Source organism: Thunnus albacares, chromosome 1 (genome assembly GCF_914725855.1).
Source record: "Thunnus albacares chromosome 1, fThuAlb1.1, whole genome shotgun sequence".
Lineage (NCBI taxonomy): Eukaryota > Metazoa > Chordata > Actinopteri > Scombriformes > Scombridae > Thunnus > Thunnus albacares.
The window spans coordinates 35,890,017-35,903,323 of record NC_058106.1 but is presented as its reverse complement, the minus strand read 5'-3'; the positions used below and the strand labels follow the sequence as shown (position 1 = coordinate 35,903,323).

General features: G+C 39.6%; 1 protein-coding gene across 13 annotated transcripts in view; it reads left to right on the top strand.

The window, feature by feature from the left end:
- ppip5k1a (diphosphoinositol pentakisphosphate kinase 1a) overlaps positions 1-13,307 on the top strand; it is a 37,922-nt gene that overhangs the window by 16,324 nt on the left and 8,291 nt on the right. For 4 of the 13 annotated variants that reach the window (XM_044356837.1, XM_044356792.1, XM_044356776.1 and 1 more), the window contains exons 16-26: positions 814-935; positions 1,972-2,154; positions 3,025-3,166; positions 3,532-3,755; positions 4,330-4,457; positions 4,567-4,681; positions 4,813-4,920; positions 5,565-5,693; positions 5,790-5,930; positions 6,783-6,876; positions 8,479-8,604. In XM_044356837.1, the coding sequence (XP_044212772.1) occupies positions 814-935; positions 1,972-2,154; positions 3,025-3,166; positions 3,532-3,755; positions 4,330-4,457; positions 4,567-4,681; positions 4,813-4,920; positions 5,565-5,693; positions 5,790-5,930; positions 6,783-6,876; positions 8,479-8,604 (1,512 nt within the window). Of the gene's footprint in view, positions 1-813; positions 936-1,971; positions 2,155-3,024; positions 3,167-3,531; positions 3,756-4,329; positions 4,458-4,566; positions 4,682-4,812; positions 4,921-5,564; positions 5,694-5,789; positions 5,931-6,782; positions 6,877-8,478; positions 8,605-10,821; positions 10,885-13,307 lie in introns of all 13 variants that reach the window. The other 9 variants (XM_044356853.1, XM_044356820.1, XM_044356800.1 and 6 more) reach the window with 5 other exon arrangements.

Here is a 13,307-nt window from a genome sequence, read left to right as displayed (position 1 = left end):
AAAGGGAATATTGTATAAATAGTTTATTATAATCCATAAACAATGATGCTTAAGCAACAATCTAATATGTAGATCCTGTTATTAGTTTTATTCATATAATTAAACTGTTTCTGTTATGTCGTATCCCAAAAAATAGTTTGTACTCTAAAGCTGTTCTGCCTGCAAATAATCTCTCTTCTTTTTCCTCTGCTGTTCTCGTTACTTCCTTACATAACTCTGCTGTAAACAAGATAATCTGGGTTAACGCGGCGAGGTGCTTCCAGGACAGTGTTTGTGCTCGTATCACAGATCAAAGACGTGACTCTAACCAAAGGAAATGAGATACAGTGGTGACAAAGAAGCAAAGAAAGGTGGAACACATAAAGGTTGTTTAGGATCTTTGAGAATATGAGATTTTAGGACATGAGACGTAAACAAAGAAAAAAACTGGACGAGGAAAGCGACACTCTTCAATAAGGAAGAGAAAACAAATCACAAGATATTTTAGCCTAGTTGCAGATGGACATGTGGGACACAGTTAGTGTGTCTTAAGTCACACATGAGCTTGTTTTTTAGTTGGTATGAATTCCTCTGCCCGTCCCAAAAAAACACCTTCCTGCTGCCGTTTCATTGTCACTCAGTTAAAGTCAGAATTCATCCTGGCAGAGATCCAGAGTGTCTTTTAAACCAGCATGGGCAGTATATATATATATATATATATATATATATATATATATATATATATATATATATATATATATATATATATATATATATATATATATATATGTGTGTGATCACAAATGCTGTTGTTTTGTCTCTGTGTCCTTGTAGGAGACTATGCTGGATTTCCAGGCTGCGGGTTGCTACGGTTACACAGCACCTACAGACATGACCTGAAGATATATGCATCTGACGAAGGCAGGGTGCAGATGACGGCCGCAGCTTTCGCAAAGGTAATAATTATTGTTATTGTATTTATTGGGATGATGTACAGTTTTAAACATATAAATGTTAACATTTGATGTACTCTACTAGAGTTAGCTTTAAAGCTAATTTTCATCTACAGTCCCTTACAAATAAAAACAAAGCTACACACAATAACACATTATTCATTTCTAGTTGACATTGTGCGTATATGTGATGTAAGTAGCGTCCAGAGAATAGTAATATTTTTATTTTCTTGTTATTTATGCAATTAAAACATATAACAGCACAATAACAAACAGTACAAAGCAAAAAACACACAGGACACATTATGCAAAATACAAAGCTACACTCCCAATGTCAACTAGAAATTAATAATGTAAGCAGCGTCCAGAGAGTAGGGTCTTATATTTTTGTTTTTTTATTTTCTTGTTATTTATTTGCTTTGTATCACAATTAAAACATTTGATTCAACCTACAGCCGGTTAATTAAAGTGTTTCACTTTATTATAAAGCACTTAACTCTTTCTGGATAAAATACAGAAGGTGATGGATTTTATGTTTACAGAAATGTCTACACCTGTTGGTTTTGATTTAATAGAAAAACTGTAGTTAAAACAAGCAGGAATCTACATTGTGTTTGAACAGAAAGAAAAGAGCGCCACCTGTAGACTTAAATGACACTAAAAGACACATTTTCAGGAGAAAGCAGCCTTCTCTGAGCCAAAACTGATCTTTTAGCCTTTTAGAGATAAACAGCAGCTTTACATGAAAGGGAGTCCTGACTGATATGTAATAACTGTAACTGTGAAAATAACCTTTTACTGTATTATTTTATAAAAGTTGTTTGATATATTTACACTGTGTAGATCACTGTCATGTCAGGAACATATTGTCATATCAAAATACTTTCCACACTGCTGATAAATGATCTCTGCACTGTTGTAAAAACACAGGAATGCATCACTATCACTTTACATCAAATATGTTGCCAAAACAAATCACAGACTACACTTCATTTGGTTTGTTTTGTGTGTCCGTGTGTGTGTGTGTGTGTGTGAGCAGGGCTTGCTGGCTCTGGAGGGTGAGCTGACCCCCATCCTGGTGCAGATGGTGAAGAGCGCCAACATGAACGGCCTGCTGGACAACGACAGCGACTCGCTGAGCAGCTGCCAGCACCGCGTCAAGGCCCGACTCCACGAGATTCTGCAGAAGGACAGGGACTTCACCGACGAAGACTACGACAGGGTGATTAGCTTAGTCGTCTGTTCCGAGAGGGAAGGAGGAGGGAAAGGACTTTGAGAAACAAAGCTGTAAATCAGTAGACGGTGGTTTTGACACAGGAAGCACAAGTGATGTCATGCGTCATGTGTCGTGACCTGTTTTTGTTTTTTAAAGTCTGGTTGCAGCATCTGGATCAGCTGCAGTAAAAGTATAATAATTTACAGATTAACTCATGAGGAGGGATGGATTGAGATTTACTTTGTGGTTAAAGATGTTAAATCTTTGCATGGAACAAGTTCTTGGGACAGACAATACTGAACCAGAACATAGAGGATTAAAAACATATTCCTCATGATTTACGTATGTGGTTTAAATGAGAAATTCACTCATTCAATCCCTAAATGCATAAGTTGAGCTGCTTACAGGCCAACAAGTTCTGTTTTGTGGTTATCATTAGCCGTGTACACGTTTTTATGCATGTTCAAAATCTAAAACCACTACAGCCACTCCTCCCAAACTGTAGAAGTAAGTTTTTTTTTTTTGTCAAATGTTTCCCACAGTAGATGTTAGACCGGGAGGATGATATGTAGAGACATATTAACCTGTCTGTCTACTTAATCGCCCGACGATATCTCCTTTGATCATGCACAGGATTACTAACTGCTTGTAATGAAAGCAGAAAGGATTACATTTCATGTGCTGTTTGCAGATTAATTATTAAATCAAATTACAAAGTCGCACACACGTAGCAGCCTTTTGAAGTCTTTGTGCTGTGAAAATAGTCAGAATTAATTTGTTCTGTGTTATTTTTAATTGGCTTTTTAATGAAAGTGCTGTGGGGTTTTTCTCTTGTGTGTGTGTGTGTGTGTGTGTGTGTGTGTGTGTGTGTGACAGCTGGCCCCAACCTGTAGCGCCTCTTTGGTGAATTCAATGAAGATAGTCCAGAACCCAGTGGCCACATGCGACCAGGTCTACGCCCTCATTCAGAGCCTCACCTCCCAGATCCGCAAAAGAATGGAGGACCCCAAGTCAGCTGGTGAGCCGAATCCCTCCGTCAGCTGTCAACGTTTCCTTTTTTATTATCCAAAGTCTTTTTATTATCACTGGTGGTATATTGCTATGAGAATAGTTGAGATAACTATGAGATAATCCGGCTCAGACATTTCTGTTTCCAGCCAATACGATGGAGATGAACAGAATTTGTAGCGCTCAAAATATTGAAAAATGACATTTGAGAAAGTCAGCAACATATTTTACTGGCAACAGTTTTAATTTAATCACATTTCTATCAAAATCCAAATGTATCTTTTGATTTATCAGTAATGGGGTGGGAAACCTCGATATAATGTCTTTAGATATTCTCACAGTCTTCCTCGTCTCGTCTTCATCTGTCCTCCTCAGACCTGCAGCTGTACCACAGCGAGACGCTGGAGCTGATGCTGCAGCGCTGGTCCAAACTGGAGAGAGACTTCCGCATGAAGAACGGCCGCTACGACATCAGTAAAATACCCGACATTTACGACTGCGTGAAGTACGATGTCATCCACAACGCCACTCTGGGTCTGGAGGACACGCTGGAGCTGTTCAGACTGTCTCACGCTCTGGCTGACATCGTCATCCCACAGGTGAGACAGAGACAGAGAGAGAGAGGAGGAGGAAAGGACACGTGTTACATCTGGACTACTGCAAAGAACTATAGTCTTGACCTGTTTGAGTTGAAGGATGGGTTTTTTCTTTATCCAAGATATGTTTAGAGAGAAGAAGGAATGCACAGTTGCGAAATTTGGCAGATAATTAAGAAATGTTGTAAATTACTTACTTTAAATTCTGCACAAATCCAGGAAAGCCAGTTTGTTACTGAATGTTTCATATTTAAAGGAGAAAAATCAGAAACAGATTAAAATGTAATAACAATGCTGAAGCAAGAATGCAACTAAATAAAAGAAGTGTGTTTTTGTGTTTTCGTCATTCACAGTTAAAGGCCTGGAAATAAATATATCTATATATATTTTTAATGTTTTGTCAACAATTTAACTTAATTTTCTATTATGAATTAATTACATTTACTTTAGTGTCACCATGTAATTAAGACTCATTTGAGAGCAGTGAGCTGCTGTTTTTCATGTGTTGTGCAACAAGGAAATAACCAGTTCAAGCAGTTAAATAGCTGTTTGAGCAAAATTTTATTTGTTTTTACAGGAATACGGAATAAATAAAGTTGAAAAATTGGACATCGCCTACGCCTACTGCCTCCCGTTGGTCAGAAAGATCCAGCTCGACCTGCAGAGGACGCACGAGGACGAGTCTGTCAACAAACTTCACCCTCTGTGAGTCTGAGATGAAATATATAAAAGGCTGCTTATATAGAAAGACATGAAAAGTTTTGGACTGACAGAATATTTTGAAGCATCTAACACAGTGGGATTTTTCTTGCAGGTATTCTCGTGGAGTGATGTCTCCCGGCCGCCACGTCAGGACACGTTTATATTTCACCAGCGAGAGTCACGTCCACTCTCTGCTCAGCATTTTCCGTTACGGAGGTTTGCTCGATGTAAGCAGTCAGACTTTAATCTAACTATTCATAGTTCAGCGGGACTATTAATGTTTTTATTATATTTCCAATGATGAATGCTTCTCATAGAGGGAGGTTAACATTGAAACTGCTGTGTTTGTGTGCAACAGGAAGAGAAAGACCAGCAGTGGAAGCGAGCCATGGATTACCTCAGCGCTGTCTCTGAACTCAACTACATGACTCAGATTGTCATCATGCTGTATGAAGACAACAATAAGGTAACTATTTGTTTTTTGTGTGTTTAAATTTCTGTTAGTATGTGAAGCTTCTGTTGCACATGGTGTCTGGGACATTGTATCATCTAGGTTGTGTGTAAAGTGTAACATAAGTGGAGGTTTTTGTTCCTCAGTGTGTTAATAAAGCTGTGATTGAAGTGTTGAATGAGTTAAACTTATAGAGAACATAAAAGTTTCATCTTTGCTTGTAGGTAATTGAGATTTTGAAGCACTTTGACAATTAATGAATGTATGAAAACAGTATATTTGTGATAAGTTTTAACAGATTAAATCTTGTCTATTAAATTTTGTAAAGTGCTTTGTTAAGCTGTATCTCTTTTTATCAATAATGTATATTTTACAACAAACAATTTAACAGTTTTTAAGATATTTTTTGGCTATATTTTGCAGGAATGTGACTGTTTCATGTGATTCTTTCAGGTACTTTTAAATGTATGTGATTTTGATTATTTATCAGGTCCGATAATGATATTTTGGGAGCTAAAACCCAGTGTGCAGATAATCTACTTTTTCCTCCAGGTTGTATCATGATGTCAAGGGACAGCGGCTCAGGTGGCTCTTGTTTTTGTGATGTTGAAGTTACTTTGCAAGTGTGATGACAAGTATCTGCCTTGTTCCCCTTAAAGGATCTCACCTCGGAGGAACGGTTCCACGTAGAGCTTCACTTCAGCCCGGGGGTCAAAGGCGTTGAGGAGGAGGAGAACGCACCGACCGGTTTTGGCTTCAGGCCGGCTTCTGCAGAGGTAGCACGACAGGTAGAATCACATCCGAACGTTTTCACAGTGTGTTATTGTTCTGCAGATGGCAGCATGCGTCCTCTATTTTTTTTTTCTCTCTCTCTGCTCATTCAGAACGGACAGAAACAAACCGACCCCGGCAGCCTGGAGGACCTCTCACGGGATGAAACGGACCGCGCTGTGCCACTGTCTGAGCCAATCACCATTCAGAGGAGGTCCCCACTCATACGCAATCATAAGACTGGATCCATGGAGGTGAGACTCACAGAGTGATGCACCTAATCAAGGAAAACAGCAGACACTTTACAATATCTCAGTTTCAAAGCCCCTTTAATTATGGACCTTAAGACACTATCATACATCAAATCATTAGGCTGCATTCACACCAAATCAGGCGTTGCGGCGAAAATGCCAGTCGTTCATTTGAATGGGGGTAAGTTGAGCCAGAGTCAACTTTTGGAGAAATACAACCTGACGTCACTGCGGCTGAAGGCTGCGGTGGCCAATCACAGCAGGAGATCAGACTGACAAGTAAACTCTGCCATGAGGGAGGACAAAGACGTTGCTAGGACGAGGGGAGGACATTTCTCTTAGCTTGATAATGTTAGTAAAGTTAGACTTTGCTGTCGGCTTCCCGACTCATCTTAAAAAAGACGAGAGAAAAAGAGAGAGAGAGCAGCTGTGGTCGAGCGAGCTAGAGAGTGAATGAAGAGAGGGAGCGCTGGTAGTGAGAAAGCCGGTTAATCAGATCAATAAAACATTATTTTCTGATTGTTTCACAGCGGTTACGTTGTAAAGCACAAATAAACACACCCACAACCCCCCCCAGCACACCTCCGCTCCACCCTGCAGCTGATTCGGTGTGAATGCAGCCGAATCTGTTGAGTCATTAACCTCCACAGACACGGTGTATTTTTTCAGTCACTTATATAATCAGTGTGATTTATAGACCAGGAGTTTCTCCTCTGTGGTTTTGGCCTCTCCTCTCGTCCAAGGTCATATTTCACACTGCAAACCGGCAGCCAACAGTGCAGACCGGCGTATGATATCGAATATGCTCGAGCTACCGTGTTACCACCGTCTGACGGTCGTCTTGTTTTCCACCAGGTTCTCTCAGAGACATCGTCCTCCAAAGTGGGCAGTTATCGCCTCTTCTCGCTCTGCTCGCGTCAGTCCCCTGAGATGAAACAAAGTGGATTAGGTAGGTGTCATAATGCTCTGTTGTCGTGGCAACTGTGTGTATTCATTACAGTGTGAAATGGCTGTGGGAGTGGGAGGGATGATCAGGTTTCATAGATGACTTTTGATCTGGGAGGACATCATCATAAATGGAAATAATATATTTTGAGTGCTGTTTTCACTGTGTGTGGGGGGAAATGCATGCAGTCAGATGGTCTTTTATGTCATTTCTACAGATTTTATAAATGTGTTTGTTGATACATTTGCTTGTTTTGTAAGAAAACTAGTCTCCAATTACAGTAGTTTAATGATAATCATTAGTCTTTAAGAACATTTTACTTGGGAGAGTATTCCAGTCTTGATGTGCACTTACATGAAATAGTGAGAGGTAACGAAACACTGTTGAAGTTAACGTTTTTGTCACTTCATTCTTGCAATAGATGTCTGATAAACATGTGGAGTTTAAATACTTGCCTTTTAGAGAACAGTGTCAGTAACTGATACTCAGTTTGAGATTGTTGATGTAAAGTAATGATGAGAACTGTAACTTCACCATACGTGCTTTTATAACTCAACTCAGTTTCCAAACAGATTATCCTGGTCCTGAAAAATCTCTTTTTGCATGAAGAATCTCCAAATGTAGTTAAATCCAACAATGTGTTTAATCTTTGTCTGGGAAACCAGCCCAGTTTTTACATCAATTAGTTAATTGAGATCAAATGTTGGTGCCAGTAGCGTCTTCAGACATGCTACTGAGGTGTTAAATTCTGTTCACATTTAGTTTTAACCGTCATGCAGGTCCATACATACTGCCTCCTCTCTCCATCGCAGTAAGACTCAGATCTTTTCCCTCCTTCATTATAAGCCTGATAGACCGACTCTGCAGCTTTTAAGCTCTGATGTAGTGCTCTTTAAAAAAAAAAAAAAAAAAAGATACGCCCCAATTTGGATTTCTAGGTCAGTTTTGTTTGGTAGCAAGTTCGTGGTGGTGGTGATGAAAGTGTCTAAAACATCAGAGATAAACATCACGTCCCTCAGAATTAAAGTGTGAAGCCTCATTTTACACTGATGTTCCTTCAGGAAGAGGCTCATCAGATCAGAGAAAAGTCACCACCATTGATCTCATTTTGTCTCTTTTTATCTCTGTTTTCTCTTACTGTTGTGCTCTATTGAGCTCTCTATTTGCACTAATGTTGAAAGGCTTCCTGGGAAACGTAGGAAATCTATAACTGCAGATGAAAGCATAATAATAATTACAAAATTACTCTTAATGCATTGTAGGTGTCACAAATCGATAAGAAACACTGTGAAATGATTTCAGGGTGGATATTTTCTTTCTTTTTTTAGCTCCATAACCTGACTTAGTGGCTAAAACTTTTTAAATCTGTCTCCAGCCTATCGTGAGGAGTGCAGAGATGTTGGAGTTGCATGGTCTCCTCTGGGTCTTTGTGTCTGCCTGTCTCTCTTTTTTTTTTCTGTTTCTTTCTGTCTTTCCTTCTCTTTCTTTCTCTGTCTCTCTCTTTGGACAGATGTTTGAGTAACAGCATGTTATGTAGTGGTGGTGACTAACCCCCCAACCCCCCACCCCCCGACTCCCCAACCCTCCCCCCCCCCCCCCTCGCAGGCTCTCAGTGCGCCGGGCTCTTCAGCACCACTGTCCTAGGTGGGTCCTCTAGCGCCCCTAACCTGCAGGACTACGCACGCGCACACCGCAAAAAATTCTCCACCGGCAGTCTGTCCTACAAAGACGGTACGTGTTTGAGACCGCGCTCCTTCACTTACCTCACACAGGGCAACAGCAGATCAGTGTCTGACACATTTCACTCAGTCCTCAAATGTAAAATACTGTAAGTTTGACATCCTGAGCGATGCCCTGTGGGGGGAAAACCGGGCACTTAAACATATAGAGCAGTACTGTAAGTTTAGTGTGGAAAAAAGTATTTTATCACAGTAGTTGGATGATGTGAAAAATAACAGCAGTTATTGGGACAGGAGAAATATATGTGCCCATACATGTATATTACAGTATTTTATAGTCATGTTTTTTGTAGTTTCTGTATTTATTAGATTCCATATTCATTCTAGTCTCCAAAACCACTGTGGTTTTTCCATCTTTTTTCTTTTTTTCACACCACTTCGAGTAAAATTGCTGTATTTCTTTTTTAGCGGTTCATATATGCTGCCTCAGGCCCAATTAAACCCTCCAATCAGAATATAGACTATAGATAATGTAGCTTCACAGAGAATAGTGAATGTAACAACAACTTCTAGATGTATTTTTTATAGTGTATTAGATAATTATACATTAGTTAGTGGAGTCTACTAGTTGAATTATGTAAGATATTGTTTCGTATGTTTTTAAACTGCAACATTAAGTGTGCAGCGGCTATTTCTGCTTCCAATCAGTCCACATTTGTCATTTTTAGACAAGTTTGGGGTTCAGTCAACAATGAGTGTTTTTTATTTTCCATCCTGATCAGCACACAATATTTTTATTTTTTTTTAGGGCCAATGCATGTATGAAGCAACAGTTCATCAGTACATATCTCTTAACTTCCCCTCGCTCTCAAGATCATTATCCTCCCATGTTTATTTATTGATTGATTGATTTATTGCATGATCCATAGCTGCAATGACTTCCTATTACAGTTGATATTTGCACTGAACCCAAAATCTAAAACACTATTTAGTAAAAAAAAACTACTAGTAGCCAATGTCATTTAAGAAATAAAACAATCTGATGACATTTAAATTGGGTAATAAATTATGATTCAGTAGCAGAAGTCATTCAGCAGTTTTACATCATCCACTCTTAATATTTTTTATTTTTTTTGCACATTATTCTGAGTTTCTCGGCCCTCTGCTGATTGAGTGTGGAAGTCAGGGCTGTAACTGTGCAAATATTATTCAAACCTTCTTTTTTTTTTTTTTTTTTTAATAATATTTTTATTTGAAAACAATCTGTCAAACATATTAAAATTCAGGGCTTTAATAAAGATGCATCAAAAAACATGGCCACCATGCCCCCCTACCCCCCCCCCCCACCTCCCCCCTCCCCCGGCCATGGTTGTGTGTGTTTAGCTGACATCGATGTCTGTCGTCATGTCGTCCAGTAGATGTCACTGTGGTATCATACAGACTCTCGTCTCGTCTCAGCTGCCATCCTCCTGGTCGTCTCTCTCTCTCACATGTGTACACAGCCTCTGCTGTCGGTCTTTGTCATCCATCTTGTTACACCTCATTTTCAAGAACCAAAGGAAGCGTTCTGGGTCTGGACGCAGTCAGTACGCCCCCCCCCCCCCCCCCCCCCCCCCCAAATTATTGTGACGTTTCAGTGCATGCTCCTCTGTGAGTGTAGTGTGTCATATATATATATATATATCTTCATTTGTTTTCATGCTGAAGCATCTTAGCGTAGAAGAGGTCCAGCTTTAAATCCGGTCCAGGCGAACTCAGTGGACATTTTTTCATTGTTGTCTCAGTATACGACAGAGAGGCTGAACGAGCTTTAAACTGTTCACCGGGATTGTTGCTCATCGCCACGATTAGAGGAAAAGGAAAGAGGAAATAAGACGTGAATATTGGGCTTGCTTTTCCGCTGTCTTTTTTTTAAAAATTTTATTTTATTTTTTTGTATCTTACCTGTCGTGTCTTCACCTCCTAAGTTGAATTTCATTTCATCTTCACCTCGACATCAGAAGATGCTCCACCTCATGTGTTGCCCTGCAAACATCTTCAAACATCTATGTTTTACCAGTAAACCTCAGTTTAGAGCTTCCTCATCAACTGGAAACCAGAGATCAGATTCTAAAAAAAAAAACATTTGTTTAGAAGCTGTTGGTTGATCTTTCCACTTTTGCGTTTTGACATTAGAAAAGAACAGGGCATGATACAACATGATATATATATATATATAAAAGTTACTGTGGCTCATGGTAACACTAGTGAATTTTTTTTTTTTCCTCAGAGTTGTTGTCTATGCCGGCAGTAAAACGATTTTCTGTGTCGTTTGCAAAGCATCCGACTAATGGTACGTCTGCTTCTTTCAAGTATATTTCCACTTCACCTCCCTTTGTCTTGCATGTCTTCAAACTTTTGTTTTTTGACCTTGGGTTTTTTGTTGTTTTTTTTTTTTCCACATGGCCCTCCAGCATTCCAGGTTTCCGTTATTATTTTTTCTAATTAATTTTTTTTTTGTTTATCCATATAAACGCTTTGGACTCTTACTTTTCTAACACTACCTGACATTCTCTTTCTAACCAGGGTTCCCACTGGTCATTGAATTTGTGAAATAATATCAAAGAAATTTGGAGACAGGGAATGTCAGCGACTTTTACGAAGGCTTCATAGTAGCGTAGCAGAAAAAAAAAATAGCCATCTTCACACTGCTTATACAGTTAAAACACACACTGGATATCAGCAGGGATAAAGGCAGCTAACCACAGTCAACATCTCAGACATTCACTGCAAAATCTACATCCACAGTTTCCATTTTAATAACGTAGTTTAACGTCTGTCGGTTTCTTAATTCCTACCTGAGTCCGTTTTAAATCGGAGACTCAGCATCGGTCGACTTCTCCTTGTTTTGGCTGTAGTTGGTAGGTTGATTTTTATAAATGTCAATGAGCGGTTGACGTGCATTGAAGTTATCAGTTTACTGGTTTCTATCTGCAGTGATCTGATTTCTGCAGGGGAGGGGATTAAACAAGCCCCGGTTCAGATTTAGCTAGTTTAGCTTTTATTTGTATAATCATACAAGTGTTCAACAGTAGCTGTTTGTTGGATCTCCTGCAGTCACTACTTGACACCTTAAATAGTTCACTCAATAGTGAGCAGCAAATGGACATTTACTAATCCTTGTCATTTTGTGTCATCGCACGACGTCACACAACGGAAATTTTTGCATCTAAAAAGTGTGGAGCATTGCATTGTGGGATGGTAAGCAGAAACTAGTGCACATGCCATGCACATAACTTTTTTTTGTTTTGTTTTGAGGGCTTTTTATATAGCAGAATTCAGACCCTCAAATTAAATTGTAGAGGGTCTTTATAGTGCACTATATAGTAAACCAGCAACGGATTACAAAGCAATTTATTTGGACATAAAATGGAACATGGTGCGTAGTGGTTGCCATGGTTACCATGGCATCGCCCCCTCCATTTGTCTGTCCTGTTCTGGTTCAGCTGCCGGAGGAGACGTGGGTCAGAACCAAGCGGCTGAAACCTCCGGCGGCTGAAACCTCCGGCGGCTGAAACCTCCGGCAGCTGAAACCTCGGCTTTTTAATGTCACTGTTTTTCTGTTTGAAGTCATCACAGATGTCGACTAACAGTTTTGTCGTTTTATTATTGTCGTTCATATTTAAATGGCTCCGTACGAACCGACACTGAATCAGGTTGATCCGGATCAGCGAGAGTCAACGAGGGCCGGTTGAAAAAAATCATTTCTGAAGGTCAAAGATTTTTAAAATATCAGCTCTGATTTATTAAAGGGCTTCTTTTAATTAAAGTTTGAGGACTTGCAAGAGACAAATTTATAAAAAAGGTTAAAAAAAAAATGGATGCAGCAGAGTCTGAGATATCCTTTTGTCCCTGGTTTGACTACAAAAACACAGGATCCTACATTTCCCATAATGCAGCTCCCTGACTAGTAATTGTTTTTTCAAGCTCAGCACCGTTAGTTTGTTCTGCAGGCTCTCTAGTGAACAATAGTCTGTAAACTGAGATAACTCTGGTCCTCCTGAGCCACAGAAGACATAAATAAAACTTTCCCTTTAACTTAAAACTAAAAACACGGTAACGAGTGAATCCCGGCTGTCTCTCTTTTTTTTGGGACCTTAACAATTCCATTTTAAAATGTATAAATCTTCATCCCTCCCTCACTGTCTTCATGTTTAAATAGCAGCTTAACAGCGTAAAGAGCCTCATGAGGACAGGTGGTACTGAGCCGAGGGTGGGAACCCTGTTTAACATCCTGCATACAATTTGCAAATTGGTCACCATTATCCAATAATTCAGTATTTTTTTTTTGTTTCCAATGGATAGATGTGAGTGAGTGTGTGTGTGTGTGTGTGTGTGTGTGTGTGTGTGTGTGTGTGTGTGCGTGTGTGTGCGTGTGTGGGTGTATATACACACACTCGTATGCATGTGTACACAGTAATGACATAAACTACATACCTGTTATCATCATGTAGAGGATGTGAATTGAGCCCATTTGTTAAAAACGCCACCAACAGCACCTCAATGTTTAACCCTTCTCCTGTTTCCTCTGACCTGAGCTTCAGGACTCTCCTTCAGTCACGTTAACCTCTGATTTTTATTTTTTTTAAATCAAGGCTGCTCGTTATCATGTGGATTAAAGGATGAATACGGTTCAATAACAGCTGACTGAACCAGGATCAGCTCTTTATTGAGAAACCGGGGGTAGGGTTAAAGCATTGTTCATCACATCTCAAC